At 37.1% G+C, this 14,467-nt stretch overlaps 1 protein-coding gene across 1 annotated transcript in view; it reads right to left on the bottom strand.

Annotated features, from left to right (window-relative positions):
• Nucleotides 1–14,467, bottom strand: part of Fancc (Fanconi anemia, complementation group C) — a 192,152-nt gene that overhangs the window by 129,832 nt on the left and 47,853 nt on the right. Inside the window, exons 2-3 of the mRNA XM_013034930.1 lie at nucleotides 3,314–3,510; nucleotides 1,234–1,318 (exon numbers count right to left, since the gene is read on the bottom strand). Of these exons, the coding sequence (XP_012890384.1) occupies nucleotides 1,234–1,318; nucleotides 3,314–3,478 (250 nt within the window). The 5' untranslated portion in view covers nucleotides 3,479–3,510. The remainder of the gene's footprint in view (nucleotides 1–1,233; nucleotides 1,319–3,313; nucleotides 3,511–14,467) is intronic.

A 14,467-nucleotide genomic window follows, 5' to 3' on the forward strand; every position in this document is an offset into this window, starting at 1 on the left:
CAAAATACCTCAGCCATGCTCCTTCAGAGGCACTTGCTACCCCTGTGCTGGGCTCTAGGATAACAAAGAGAACTAAACGCACAGTTCCTGCTCTCTGAAGGTATTTAGTGCTTTAGGGCTTCATACAATGGAATAAGTATTATAATAAAGGCAGAATCGAAGAGCACTCCCTAACTTAGCCACTGAAAACTTTTTCAAAAAAGACCTAAAAGGACAAAGGCCAAAGAGAGGAAAGGGAAATCAACTCCAGAAATGGCAGACCTCCAGCCTCTGCTAGTAATTGACCTGTACAATGAAGATGAGTAGGTTACGCAGGAGGTCCATGAAGGAATACCTCTTCTAAAGTGTCAACAAAAGCTCTCAACAAAACCTGAATGTCACTACCAAATAATGGCAAACCCACAGCAGAAGAATGATTTTCCAACAAAAGGGAACAATATGATAATGTGAAACTGAAACAAAGAAATTAACTTGGCATCATTAGTATGACCATTTTATTCTGAGTTTAAAATGAGGTAATGGAAGTAATTACAAATAACATTTAGTGTTTAAGTGATCTGAAACTGAGCCTGTAAACCTAATTATTTAGGAGGCAGAGATCAGAAGGATTAGCATTCAAGGCCAGCGCAGGCAAAAAAAGTTCATGAGACCCCCCCCACCTCAACTATAAAAAGCTGGGTACAATGGAGCATTCCAGCTATGTAGGAAAGGTAAATAGTAAGATTACAATCTCAGACAGCCTGGCATAAAATGGAAACCCTATCTGAAAAACCTATAAAGCAGAAAGGGCAGGGGACATGGTTCAAGCAGTAGAGTACTGCTTTGTAAGTGCAAAGTCCTGAATTCAAAACCTCAGTACCATAAAAAATATAGATAGATAGATAGATAGATAGATAGATAGATAGATAGATAGATAGATAGATAGATAGATAGACAGACAGACAGACAGACAGACAGACAGACAGACAGATGAGTTTCATCACTCTAATACAGAGAGTACTATTTTCCTATAAATCTGCACTGGGTATGTGGGTTTTACCTATATAAACATACAGACCCACAGATAACAATAAATGATACTACCTCTGCAGTAGAACAATGACCTTTGATGAGTTGTCTCATGAAAAACAGGAGAGAAGCTTACAATTTAAGCCTTTGTATTTTGTTAACCAATGCAAAGATTAAAACTTTATAAAAGTTTATATTTTGAGAGGACGTATCTTAGATTCTTACCATATGCTAAGATAAAAGGATTCCGGCAAGTTTTGGATAACAGATGACCAATTTGGGGGTATCTTTCCATGATTATATTAAAATCCTGTAAAGGAAAATTTCATTTTTGTTAGAACAGAGCATTATGCAACTCAGAAGACCGAACTGATGCTATAATTTGAGGAAGCTCCAATATCCTTTGTTTAAGTTTACTGTAGAAAGTTTACAAAAAAGGATGAGATCATTAGGTAAGACATTCAAATAAAATTTAACAAGCAACCAACTGTCATCCTGAATTTCATCCTTAAATCAGGTCACCAGAACTAAGAAATATGATTAGGTAAAATAAAATTTTGTTATACAATTGATTTTTACTTTACTCATAATTAATAGTCAGGAAAAGGCTACTTCATTTAAAAATTATAGACTCCATAAGAGTATAAAATATAAATGGAAATTCATAAGTGTATGATCTAATATTTTCATCTTAGCTTTTTACTTTGACATAATAAGAAAGGTTCCTAACTTAGCTCCAGTAAGTCTATTTCAAAGAAGGTTTAAAAGGATAAGAACTCCGGAACTTGTAAAAAGAAATAGAAGCAGCCAAAGCATAAAGATATATATCTGTTTATTACTATTTTGATTGCTATATGCTCAATGACATCATACTTAATTACAACAATCTAAACCCTGGAGAGAGAAAAATCAACCAAATAGAAAACAGCTTAAGATTTAAAAATACACATGCTATTACACAATTGGCTCCTTTCCCACTTTTTTACCTTTCATAAAAGTTCAAAAATAAGACAAACTAAGATAATGTGCAAGTAAACTGAAACGATAAGCATTTCCTGCTGTTACAGCAACAAATTCCTCACTTTTCTGCATCAAGGCTATTCTTAGACTTGCTGGGACCACATAAAGATCAAGTTACCTAAATCTTACAATAAAAAAACTTCAGAAATTAGCGTTGGTTGCTCACACAGACCACATCTCCCCTAATTTCTAAAGACATATGGACTCATGTTATCAATAAAATTATTCTTAAAATTTCCTACTTATTTGAAGGAAGAGAAGTATTACAGGGGAGCAACTTGTGTTACGTGCCAATTTGGCTTTGAAATTTTTCACTGAAACTTAAAAATCAATATGAAACAATAAATGTTCATCGTAAGAAACCTTAAACTATCATAAAATATCTGTTACTACAAAATCAATATATGCCAAAAGGAAAATAGAAAATACATGGAATTATAAACAATGAACTACATAAAAATAATAAAGACACCAAAAACTTTAATTTTCATTAGAAAATATTTAAGATATTTATTAGGGGGCTGGGAAGGTAGCTCAGTGGTAGAGTGCTTGCCTCGCATGCATGAGGCCCTGGGTTTGATTCCTCAGCACCACATAAGCAGAAGAAAAAAAGCCAGAAGTGGTGCTGTGGCTCAAGTGGTAGAGCGCTAGCCTTGAGCTGAAGAGCTGAGGAACAGCACCCAGACACAGAGTTCAGGCCCCACGATTGGCAAATATATATATATATTTGGTCTCAAAATTTTAATTTAACATCTCAATATTACAACAGATATTAATATTTGTCACAAGAGGCCACTTGAGAACAAGACTTAGAAAAGAATAAACATTTCAATAGCCACTTCAAGATTTGAAGGATACAAAGGCCTCAGATAGAATCCCATTCATTACCTGACAACAAAGCACCAAAGTCATGCCTATTTTAAAACATTTACTTGAGCTGGGAGTATTGGAAGAAAGGACTTGCCTATCATGTCTAGGACTCTAGGTTCAGTCCTCAGAACCACAAAAATAAGTACACAAATATATAAATATCTGTAAGGAACTTACTTGGTCAGGAAGTCTTATGTAGTGGTATGACTAGCTAAAAAGAGGAGAATGATATAATAAATGAGAGAACAGGAAAGAAGCTCTTGTGTGCAGAACTTAGGGGCACTATGTCTTTCTAATCCTTCAGTATGTTAAGTCCATACTAGAAGTCTCTAACTCTATAGAGCATTCTGGCTTGATAAAATCTGAAAGCCTTTGACGTCACAAAATACTCCCATTATTTTGGCCTACTACTTACCATTTCTTTCAAAGAGTCATACATTTGCTTCAGGAACTCCTGGAACTGGGACAGGTGAAAACAGGTGTCTTGTTGAGTTTCTAGAGTGGAGGAGGCCTGTTCCCACATAGAAAGCTTCTTCAGCCAAAATTGACATTCAGAAACAAGCACAGAATCTTGAGCCATCTTGGGAAACAGTGATGCCCTGTCATAGAGACCTGCCAAGCACTGAAGTAAATAATTAACACATCAAAACTCATGAAAAGGAACAAGACAGTTTATCAGTGTCTTCATGATCCACTAATCAGTGAAGAGGGTTTCCAAGAAACTAAAATAGTGAGCCTGGAGGCTGGAGTCATCTTTGAATCATTTTTTAAATGTGTCTCCCAGCTGTTAACCCTGATTTTTACCATCTGAATTTTTTATCATGAATAATATAATTAAAGTCGTTATACAGGCATATGCTAATTATGTACAAAAAGCACAGCTGATAATACTTTATATCTTCTTTTTTTAAGACTGAGCTATTTTTAAATGTTCTGAAGTTCCTTTGACTATTTTAATGTATTAAGAAATCAAAAACATCCTTGGGTGTTTAAAAATAGTTTGTGCTGAATAAATGTTTCTGGAGTTCTTATGTTTTATATGTGTATCTTGCTTCTCATTTAGGTGTAAAAAATTCTCAGTACTTAACTGTCTAATGAATTTTCTTCCCAGTTTTTCTCTTCATTTCTTAGAAAAAAATATGAAGTAATTCAGTCTACATGCATCAATTTAAACATCTGAGTAAAAATTGCTTTACATAATTGATGTTAATTCATTCATAAAAGCAGGCTATATTTTAGTAAAATGTAAGCATTTCTAATTATGAAGGAGTACTAGTCTTAAGAAATGGTAAAACAAAATTTCTTAAGCTTGACTTCCTACCCCTGAAGTCCATATTTTAAGCACAGTGGGGATCTGAAGGAAGCATGGGCCTCAGAGGGAGCAGTAAACTCTAGCCCCTTCCCTCCCAGTAAGATGCCCTCCCCCATCCTGTGGGAAGCTATAGAGCAGAGAAGGAAGGTCCCTTCTCAACAGGTGTAGGCCTTCATAGATTCCTGCCCTTCTCTGGAGAAAGAATGACATGCACCAATCTCATTTCTAGATGCTGTGCTGTGAGTGGTAAATGAACTGAGCAATAACTAACGGGTAAATTGCTCCTACTTAAATATCAAAAGTATGAACATAGGAAAAGAAAAGGAAATTTAAGAAGCCTGAACAGTTTGGCTGAAAAAAAAACCAACCTCTAGATTAAGAAGGTAAAGTTTCAAAGTAATATTCAATAACTTACAGTTTTGAAAAGGACTAGGTCAAAACAAAAACAGAAAAAGAAATTTAGTGCAATAAAATACATGCAGTTTGACACGAGGTGGTCCTTGTAAGTTCCCAGCCCTGACCTCCTCCCTTTCTTTCACTGTTCACCACATCCAAATCATCACCAATACTTGAAAAATTAATGCATGGGATCTGGCTGAATTGTATCACTGCTTCATTTCTTTCCCACCTCCTTGCTCATACCCATACCATCCCACCTCTTCTCACAAATGTCTTCTACCAGGTCTCATATACCTCTCTTTGGTCACCTCTAACAGACAAAAATCAGCTTGTACAAATGTACAAGCCAGTACACTTTCTCTCATAGCTTTTTTTTTTTTTAATCCAGTTGTTGTAGAAAGCCTCCCAACACCATGCTGGAGTCTCCCGGCCTTCTAACAGTGGCTCTGGTCTTCTTTAAGCCTTGTGCTTCTTGACAGCACACCAGTCAGCCCAGGCCTTCAAGAAATATTCCAGAAACACACCTAACTCTTCCCTGCTTCCAGGTTTTTCCCAGATTTTTGGGGGGCGGGGTCTGGTCGTGGGGCCTGAGCTCTGGGCCTGGGCGCAATCCCTCAGCTCTTCAGCTCAAGGCTAGCGTTCTACCACTTGAGCCACAGCACCACTTCTGGCTTTTTTTTCTTTTTACTTATGTGGTGCTGAGGAATCGAACCCAGGGCCTCATGCATGCAAGGCAAGTGCTCTACAACTGAGCCACCTTCCCAGCCCTCCCAGATTTCTTTACAGCCCTTCACAGTAGTGATTATCCTAGACATTGATTTGGTCACTTCGTTAACATTTCCTCTGCTACTGTGTATATTTCCTGTCTTCCTAGCACTTAGTACATGCCTGAACTAAATAAAAACTAACTGAAACAAAGGATGATTCTTCAGTATTTTTCAAAGTACTAAATGTCATAGAAAAATGCTTTTCCACATAAATCAATTTAATTTTTAAAAGATAACCCCATAAAGGAATTTCTAAAAGTATTTAAGTTACTATTTGGAATTGAACTATTATCCCATTTACAAATGAGTTTTTGTCAGTACTGAGGACTGAAATCAAGGGTCTCATGGTTGCCAAGCAAGTGTTCTACCACTTGATCCATACCTCCAGTCCCTTTTGCATTGTTATTTCCTAGGTGGTTCTTGCTATGCTAATCTGAGCTATAATTCTTCTACCTGTGCTTCCCTGTGTTACTGGGGATGATAGCACACACCACTCTGTCCAGCCATTTTGTTTCCTCCATAGCTGGTATAATAGCACACTATATTTGCACCTCATCATTGGTTGAGATAGAGTATCCCAAACTCTTTGCCCAGCTAGCTTTGAACCACAATCTCTTAGTCTCTGCATACTAAATAGCTACGATTACAGACTTGGGCCACCATATCCAAATACATTAATAACTTAGAGGTGAAATATTTTATACTAATCATTATACCAATGAAATGGTACTATATTTATTCTCATTTTATAGAAGTATTGGATTACAAAATTACCCCAAGTAAGATTATGTGATATGCTAAATGAAGTAATGCTTAGCAAATAGCAAAACCAAAACTGTGGTATTTTAATCCAAGGACTATCTCTAAAATCTGCTCCCTTAAAAAAGAGGAATAAAGTGAAGAGAACAATTGATGGATTTCTTTTTTTTTTTGGGGGGGGGGGGTCCGGTCGTGGGGCCTGAACTCTGGGGCCTGGGTGCTGTCCCTCAGCTCTTCAGCTCAAGGCTAGCACTCTACTACTTGAGCCACAGAGCTACTTCCGGCTTTTTTTTCTTCTTATGTGGTACTGAGGAATCGAACCCAGGGCCTCATGCCTGCAAGGCAAGCGCTCTACCACTGAGCCACCTTCCCAGCCCTATGGATTTCTTATATATTTAACACAGCACTAGAGGAAGATTTAGGGAAGGAAGGGACAGCATTTAGTGCCTTGAAGATAGAGATGCTGAACATAATATGGTGCACTGCAGAAGCAACCCATAAAGTAAAATTCCCATCATATAAAGGCCAGTGATAGCAACCCTGACCTAGACATAACACTATAGACTGTATATCAATAGATCTTTTCTGTACAGCATTCTTCCTCCCCATTTTTGAGGACCATTCCTTACTTTTCCCTAGAAGGTACCTTTCCTCTACTCTGCAAGGTCTTGGACGGCCTGTCTATCAAAGCACACTTGGATCAATGAGCCAACGGGTAAGCTGATGATTCAGGTTATGTAAATCAGACTCTGCTAGAAATCTGATCTTGAGTTAGGAAGGCATAAAGGATGTAACTCGTCATCCAAAAGTGCATGTTCGCTCACTTTTGCTTTCTCGCTCTTTGTGCTGGTATTGGGACTTGAACTCGGGCCTAAGCATTGCCCCTTAGCTTTTTCACTCAAGGCTGGCACTCTGCCACCTAAGCCACAGTTCTACTTCTAGCTCTTTGCTGGTTAACTGGAGAGAAGTCTCACAGCTTGGCCTGCCCCGCTGGCTTCGAACTGTGATCCTTGATCTCAGTCTACTAAGTAGCTGGGATTATAGGTGTAAGCCACCAGCACCTAGCCAAAAAGATCTCTTAATGTAGATCACTAAGATCTAACCTCATTCTTGTTCTGAAAAAGTTAAATTTTTTCCTCTCTCAACACTTTAAATATGTCACTCTACTCCCTTTGTGCCTACATAGTTTCTGGTAAGTCAGCTGTAATGCATCTCTTTGTTCTATTAGTAAAATGTTTTACCCCCTGGCCTCTTCCATGAGTTTTTCTTTACAACTTTACATCAATTGAAGTAGATATGCCTAGGTGTATTTTTCTTAATATTTATCCTTTCAGTGTTCGTGAAGCTTCCTGAATATGTGGTTCATTGTCTGATATTAATTTGGAAGATTCTCAATAATTACTGATTTGAATATTTCATCTTTCTTCTCCTTCTTGTAATCTCATATGTGTTAAACTTTGTGTAGCTGTCCCACCATATGCTGCTCTGACAGGCATGTTTTGTTTTGCTTTATTTTTTCTTCATCTTTGTTTTCTGATTTTCAATTCTGGAGATTTATAATTTAAAAAATCCTCAAGCCCTGAGATTCTTCCTTCAGCCATGTACCATCTATTAGGATCATGAAATACATTCTTCATTTCTGACATAATATTACTGATCTCTCCCCTTCTGTTCTATGTTAAGATTTCTATGTTAAAATTTCCATCTGTCTGCTTTCACTGTCTGTTTTTGCATGCTGCCTACTTTATCTATGAGAGACTTTGACTTAAATTCTCTTTCTGATAATTCCAACTTCACAACAAATCTATTCTGATGCTTACTCTTTCTCTCAAGTATGTCTTTATCACAAAGTATGCCTTATAAGTTTTTCTTGGAGCTGGATATAATCAGTAAAAGAAACTGCTTTACAAGCCTTTCGCAAAATGGTAGTAAATTGTAGGAGAGAAGTCTTTAAAAATCCTATTTTACCAGTGGGTAGCTATGGCCTGGATGATCCCAGATACTTGGTGTCTCCAACACACACACACACACACACACACACAAAGTAGCAAAGCAAGTTTAATAAAAAGTAGAAAGTACACCATTAAGGGAAATGGCAGGCTTGAACTCGATAGCTGAGGAGCAAACATGTGATTAAGAAAATTTCAGCTATTTAGGGTTTGGAGAGTGTGGGAGGAGTTCACAATAATAGTGGGCTGATCTTAGGGAAATAAGGAAATCATGGCTTGGCAAAGTTTTGAAAGGGACCTAAGCATATACTATGCCACCCATTGTTTTAAGTGTAAGTGAAAGATGCAAGCATTCGCATGGAGTCTTAAATGCGAGTTTGTCTAGGAAAGGTCAGGCTAAGGACTCATATAGTTCCACGGCACAGATGGCTCCATTTGATTAGAAAACTGACTGTGTACTCTCCAAAGGAGAAGTGGCCCTGGAAAGTGCTAGGGAGGAAATAGAACTCATGAGTGATTCTTAGGTGTGACTAAAGAAAGGACGTTGGTTTGGATATTGTTTCCTTATAGCTAACTTGTATTATTTCACTACTGTTAGGCCTGTCTTTTATGAGGAAATGTTTCTTAGCCATAAAGTTCCTAAATGTTCCCAAGTCCTGCTCCATCCATCTTCCTTCTAACCCCACTTTGTTGGGACAGAATGACTACAGAGGGTTTAAATTGGGTTTCTCCCTTCTCTCATAAATAGCTAAAAAGCTGGCTAGAAAGGCCAGTCCAGGTCAGCTGGGCACTAATGAGTCCACATGATTTTTCTTTTCTTTCCTTTTTATTTCTAAAATAAACTATTTTAAAATGTGGTTTCTGAGATTCGAAATGAAAAAAATACAGACTAATGTGGTCACAAGTATCAGACTGTTGACAAGAGGCAACAGACCATTGAAAAAAGGAAGACAATTCAGTTAGAACTGGTTATTGAGCCAAAAAAGAAAATGGCAATCAAACTTCTGTTCACTTTAAGAAGCTGAAAAACAGACAGCAAGGAGCAACAGAATAATATAGATCAATGAAGCATCTCCTGCAATCAAAGCTGGAACTAATTATGCTCTAGTATTAGGAACCATTAGAGTCCTCATCCTGTCCCTTCTCCCCCTAAAAATATCATATGCCAAATCAAATAGCAACTTCAACTGAAATTGTACTTTCTGATGTGGGTCCTTATTACAGTAAATCAATATCATACTTGGCACCTATAGTGGAGTTGCAATCATAAATGTGTAAAATACATATCATCATTTGTATTTACTGAGAACATGGAAAGAACTTTAGTGCACCTACCATGGGACATGGATGACTACACTGAGCACATTACACCTCTGGTCCTCTGATGATTACCAGGATGACAAATCTTGGAGAGTAGTAAGATACCTTTTATGTATGCCAGATTATTGGAGATAAATCTGATTAACACAAAGGGCCTACCACTTTGGGATGTTTCTGGTGATTCCCTGGTCTGTGCTAACTTAACATAAGCCTTTTAAGATGAGGACACATGCAAAACAAATAGAGGCTGCCTTCAGTAAAGTGATTTGGGTTGCAGGAAAAGATATTAGGTTTCATTGTGTACATTCTTTGAGCTTTTTCAACCTAATATTATGTATAATTATTTACTCAAATTTAATAAGTGAACAAAAATAAAGCGAATGTTAACTGCTATATCTTTTATCTATTAAGAGGGAAAATTTTGGGGTTGGAAGCCTGGCTCAGTTGGTAGACTGCTAGCCAATGGGCAAAAGTAGAAGGTAGTAAGTTGGAGTCCTGGTCCTGGACTTAAAAGAAAAACAAAGAGGCAAAATGGTTGGTTGATACAGTTAGGATTCTGAAGATATTGCATATTATACAAGTATTGGACAGTTTATTTTCTACTACCCACTGGCCCGGCAATAGAATCTAAAGCAAGAATCACTGCATAGCTGTTTCATAATGAAGTACTCTGCCACTCAGCTACATGATCCCATAGATCTAAGTTGTTTAAAATGTGTGGAAGATATGCTTATAGGAAGCGCCTATGACAGTCCTTAAGACTGCACTGATTTTCCAAGCCACAAAGCGGGGTGTGTTACAGAAGCACTCTATCATCATGTGCATAATTATGCCTGCTAGGTCAAAATGCATAAGTAAGGATTTTAGACACTATATTTGCTTTCTATGTCATCTAATTCTTAAAAATTCTCTTCTATTTCATTTTCCCTCTCCTCCTACTAGATATATAGAGCATATTATTAATAGACAATTTTTTACTTAGTCTACAATTTAGTGAATATAACAGTAATGGGAAATGGAACTGACAATATTCAGAACTTCTAGATTTAGGAAAGCTACATGCATTAATTGGGTATTACTATGAATTAGTTCCCTTTATACTAGAAGAGAGAGCCAAATTACATTAGCTTGGAAGTGTTTTTAAAATTCTGCATATAAAAAGCAGCTGTTTGAATGTTCTGAGGAACCAAAAAGCAAAAAGTAATAGATATCTGTCGGGTTTGCCCAGCTAACACCACTTTCCTGTTCTTTTGGTACATATGTGCTCCCTACTTTCTACATGGTCTTGTGATTATCGATCAGGTGTGTAACTTCAGAAGTGAGAAAGTTATATAGAAGTCTAACAGATAAAATTAACAGCTAGGAAATATGCTATAAACTCCATAACATAAAGAGACATAAAGTTTACACTTATTTGCCTAATACTGCTGCTTTGGTGAAAGCAGGGGACTTTCACCAAAAAGGAGGAAGAGCTTATGCTGTAAATACAGGTTTTGTGGTCTAAGTGAAATTTTTTTCCTTTTTTAAAAATTGGTGAGCTGGATTGTATATATGACAATATAAGATGATGTTAAGCGAAATGAACCCTAAGATAGGGACAGAAGAGGTTTTATCTTTGTTGCTACTCTTTTTAATGTACTATTTGATTTTATTTTGTTTCTTTTGTATGTCCTTCCCCCTATGTATAACCCCTGTTTTCACTGTATTTCACTGCATCTTGTATATACATTTTTCTAATTTGGGGAGGGGAAGGGAAATAACAAAAAGCTGAAATAAGGATACAGGTTGACCCCGCTGTAACAATGAGATGTACAAGATACTATGTTGAAAATGAACTTTACAACTTGGGAGGATGGGAGGAGTTGGGGAGGTGGGGAGGGAAGAGATACTAGGGGAAAAACTAAGGAGGAGGTAACAATGCTCAATAGGAAAGGTACTCATTACCTTACTCATGTAACCGCAACCCCTCTGTACACTATCTTTACAATAAAACACATATTTTTTAATGGTGAGCTGGGTACCAGGGCCACGCCTGTCATTCTAGCTACTTAGGAGGCTGAGATTCTGAGGTTCAAAGCCAGCCCAGGCAGAAAAGTCTGTGAGACTCTTATCTCCAATTAACTGCCAAAAAACCAGAAGTGGCACCGTGGCTTAAGTGGTAGAGTGCTTGCTTTGAGCTGAAGAGCTGAAGGACAGCTCTCAAGGCCCAGAATTCAAGCCCCATAACCGACCAAAAAAAAAAAATTGGTGACGTTTCATAGCATAGCCTATAGGATAGTAAACTCTTTGTATACTAATAGTAAAATAAATTGATGAAACGGATTCATAAATATTTTTAAATGTATAAAATAGTAGATTAAGACAGATAAACTCATAAAACAGTTTATGGTTGTATATCATTAACCACTTCAAACAATTGTAAAACTTTATGCATCTTTAAAGAAAACCACAGTCTTTTACCAAAAATTTTACCCAAAAATCTTTCATCTGTATCTCTTTTGGGTAAAGACCTATTAAAAAAATTAACTGAAAAGCTCTTTCCATGCAATAAAATGATCAATGTCTTAAAGCATTCAAAATCTGTTTAATTGCATTCAAATTTTACTTTATATTTATTTTTATCATTGATCTGCTCATATCAGGACCCAAAAAGATTCATATATTACTTATGCTCAATATAATATTTCTCCTTTAATCTATGCCAACTATCCCTCCTTTTTTAAATCCTTTTCATTAAATTTATTTCCTAGAAAAAACCAGGTATTTGGTCCATAAGTGTCCCATACTTAAACCTATGACTAATTCCATCTCTGTGATGGTATTTAGCATGTTTAGCTATCCCCCAGTTATTTTATAAACTGGCAGATCTAAAGACTGATTCGATTCAGGCTTGATTCTTCCACAAGAATACTTTATTTATGGTACTAATATATTTTGAATCAAACCAGTTTGGTTCTTTGGTGTTTCATATTATTAAAATTGGCCAATGAGTTTAGTTTATCAATCTAATCCATCCATTGATCAATGTTAAGATCCACTGATGATCACTTAAAATCTATTAGGGATTAAATCTAGTAATTTTCTAATTTCATCCAGTGCCCTGATATTATGATCCTTAATGTATTAAACTTTTACGTTATTAATAGTAAGATCAACAATCTTTTCCTTTGAGATTCTAACGTGTATCAATCCAGCCCTGTGCAACTGCCAAAATTTAATCCTGCTCTGTTAATAGCACAAGTTCTCTTTTAGGTTCTTTGGTCTCTCCCCTCAAAAGAAATGGTAACTGCTAGCCAGGTGTGGTTGTGCATGCCACCAGATATGTACCACTCAGGAGGCAGAGATAGGATTGTAGTTTGAGACCAGCACAGGCAAAAAATTAATGAGACTGTCTCAAAAAAAAGCTGAGTATGGTGGTGTATACCTATAGTTCCAGCTACAAGGAGAAGGAGGAGGGTTGATGTTCAAGGCCATAATGGTAAGAGACCCATCTGAAAAACAAAAGGCAAAAGGGCTTAGGGGTAGTACAGCACTTGCCTAGCAAACAAGAGGCCTGAGTTCAATGCCCAGTACCACAAGAGAAAAATGGGCCATACCCAAAAGGAAAAAAGCTATTCTACAATGTAAGTTTAGTACATTGTACTTCCCATGGCTACAGAATCTTAATTCCTCATATCCTGAATATCTTCAACATCTTCAAAAGATGTCTTATTTACTTTTCTTACCATAGCCACTCAGATGCATAAACCAAAATATGATACACAATATACTTAATACGCATATACTTAGTTAATACTGCATCCAATTTCAGCTCTACTTCAGATAGTGGTAGATTATATAGGTTCCACCACTTGAGCCATGCATCCAGTTCTGGTCTCGTGTGTGTGTGTGTGTGTGTGTGTGTGTGTGTGTGTGAAACTGCATGCCTAGGGCTTGAACTCAGTGTGTGTGTGTGTGTGTGTGTGTGTGTGTGAAACTGCATGCCTAGGGCTTGAACTCAGTGTGTGTGTGTGTGTGTGTGTGTGTGTGTAAAACTGCATGCCTAGGGCTTGAACTCAGTGTGTGTCTGTGTGTGTGTGTGTGTGTGTGTGTGTGTGTAAAACTGCGTGCCTAGGGCTTGAACTCAAGGCCTGGATGCTGTCCCTGAGCTTTTTTTGATCAAGACTGGCACTCTACCACTTGAGCCCAGCTCCTCTTACCACCTTTTTTGGGAAGCAGTTAGTTGTGAATTACAAACCAATAGACTGTCCTGCCCTGATTGGCTTTGAATTACAATCCTCAGATCTCAATACCATGAGTAGCTTAGATTACAGGCATGAGCTACCAGTGCCCAGCCAGTTACATCTTTTTGCTGGTTAATTAGAGATCCGAGTCTCAAGGATTTGTCTGCCCTAACTACTGGCTTTGAAGCTTGATCCTCAGATCTTAGCCTCCTGAGTAACTAGGATAATATGATTGAGCCACTGGCACTTTGCAAAAATGACTATGCTTTGATGAAACAATTAAAAAGAAGGCATAGTATTAAAAAAAAATCGGAGAACAGGCAAAATGTGACATATTCCACCAATGGTATACTAAGTAGCAATTGAAAAAGTAGGATCTATCTATCTAAGCACAGAAATTAACTGGTAATTACAAGGTTGAGAAAATTAAATCAATCCATAAGAAAATATAGGATTCTATTTTAACTTTATGCAAATAGAAGTATATCTTATTTATTTTTATGAGTTGATTTAAAATTCAAAATCATGCAAAACTAAACCATAATGACCAGCATAAAATAGCAAGAAAATTGTTACTTTTAGAGGGAGAGAAGAAATACTGTTGGGAAAGCATGTGAATGGTACTCAAGATGTTGGCAAAATTCACTAGAGTTTAAATTATGTTGATGGGGGGCTTTTCAATGTATGATACTTAACACAATTAAAAATAGTTTAGTTGGGTGCCAGTAGCTCATACCTCTAATCCTAGCTATTCAGGAGACTGAGATCTAAGGATGATGATTCATATTCAGCCCAGGCAGAAAAGTCAATGAGACTCTTACCTCCAATTAACCAGAGAAA

The sequence above is a fragment of the Dipodomys ordii genome, unplaced genomic scaffold, assembly GCF_000151885.1.
Source record: "Dipodomys ordii isolate 6190 unplaced genomic scaffold, Dord_2.0 Scaffold201, whole genome shotgun sequence".
Classification (NCBI taxonomy): domain Eukaryota; kingdom Metazoa; phylum Chordata; class Mammalia; order Rodentia; family Heteromyidae; genus Dipodomys; species Dipodomys ordii.